We start from the raw sequence: 1,187 nt of genomic DNA, 5'->3' as shown, positions 1-1,187 counted from the left end.
TTGGGATGGGGGGAGGGTAGGGAAGGGGGTGGGGGAGGTGAGGGGAGATGTAGGATGAGTGAGTTGGAAGTGTTAGGGGGTCAGGGGAGGATGGGTGGTGGAGAAGAGTTGGGAAGGGGGAGGGGGGAAAATCTCGGAGGTCCCGTATGCAAGTTGCGCACTTTTAAGATCTCTGGTTGGTTCAGAATCGATAAGAGTAGGCTTCGGTCGCCACCCAGTCAAATTAACAAATTTCTTACCAACTGAAAATGTGTTCTGCGTGCTCGTATAATCTTACGCTGTTCCGAGTGCCGTAAAACACTCTAAAAAATAAAAGACAACTAAAAAAAAAGACAGCAAAAAGACAAGAAAAGATGAAAGAAAAAAAAAGACAAACAAGAAAAGATGAAAGAAAAAAAAAGACAACAAAAAAGACCCCCAAAAAAGACACAAAAAGATGAAAAAAGATGAAAAAAAAGACCCAAAACAAAAAAGAAAACCCCAAAAGACAAAAAAAAAAAAAACATTTAAAAAAACCCCAAACTCTACGTAAAAAAAACCCCTGAACACTCCAAGCTCTTGTGTGTCTTTTGTTGTACACAGGCGGCGCCCGAGGCCGGCAACGCGGCGGATCCGACCCAGTTCCAACCGGGCCAGGAGCTGCAGATGAACACACAGGCCAAGAGGGCGCTGGTTCAGAAGCAGGAGTCCGTCATCAAGTCGGCACTGGAGCAGGAGGAGAGACGTCTCTCTTTCCAGGTCAGTCAAACGGTTACTAAAAATAGAACCTCTCTCTCCCACGGTATTTTGTAAAACTGTTACTAAAAATAGAACCTCCCTCTCCCTCAGTATGCTGTAAAACTTCCTAAAAATAAAATATCCCTCTCCTTCAGTATTTCGTAAAATGGTTACTAAAAATAAAATCCTCCCTCTCCCTCAGTATGCCACAAAATGGTTACTAAAAATAAAATCTCCCTCTTCTTCAGTATGCCGTAAAATGGTTACTAAAAATAAAATCTCCATCTCCCTCAGTATGCCGTAAAATGGTTACTAAAAATAAAATCTCCATCTCCCTCAGTATGCCGTAAAATGGTTACTAAATATAAAATCTCCATCTCCTTCAGTATGCCGTAAAACTGTTACTAAAAATAGAAGCTCCCTCTCCCACAGATGTGCAACGACTCGGCCAAGCACGAAGTGTCCATCAA

The 1,187-nt window shown here is 42.5% G+C and overlaps 1 protein-coding gene across 1 annotated transcript in view; it reads left to right on the top strand.

The window, feature by feature from the left end:
- Nucleotides 1-1,187, top strand: part of LOC106013944 (vacuolar protein sorting-associated protein 13A) — a gene marked incomplete at its 3' end in the record, with an annotated part of 50,148 nt that extends 48,961 nt beyond the window's left edge. The window contains 2 exon segments of the mRNA XM_035973651.1: nt 583-738; nt 1,150-1,187. Of these exon segments, the coding sequence (XP_035829544.1) occupies nt 583-738; nt 1,150-1,187 (194 nt within the window).

The sequence above is a fragment of the Aplysia californica genome, unplaced genomic scaffold (assembly GCF_000002075.1).
Source record: "Aplysia californica isolate F4 #8 unplaced genomic scaffold, AplCal3.0 scaffold01587, whole genome shotgun sequence".
In the NCBI taxonomy this organism is placed as follows: domain Eukaryota; kingdom Metazoa; phylum Mollusca; class Gastropoda; order Aplysiida; family Aplysiidae; genus Aplysia; species Aplysia californica.
The sequence above is the reverse complement of the archived record's forward strand: the minus strand, read 5'-3'. Positions and strand labels throughout refer to the sequence as shown.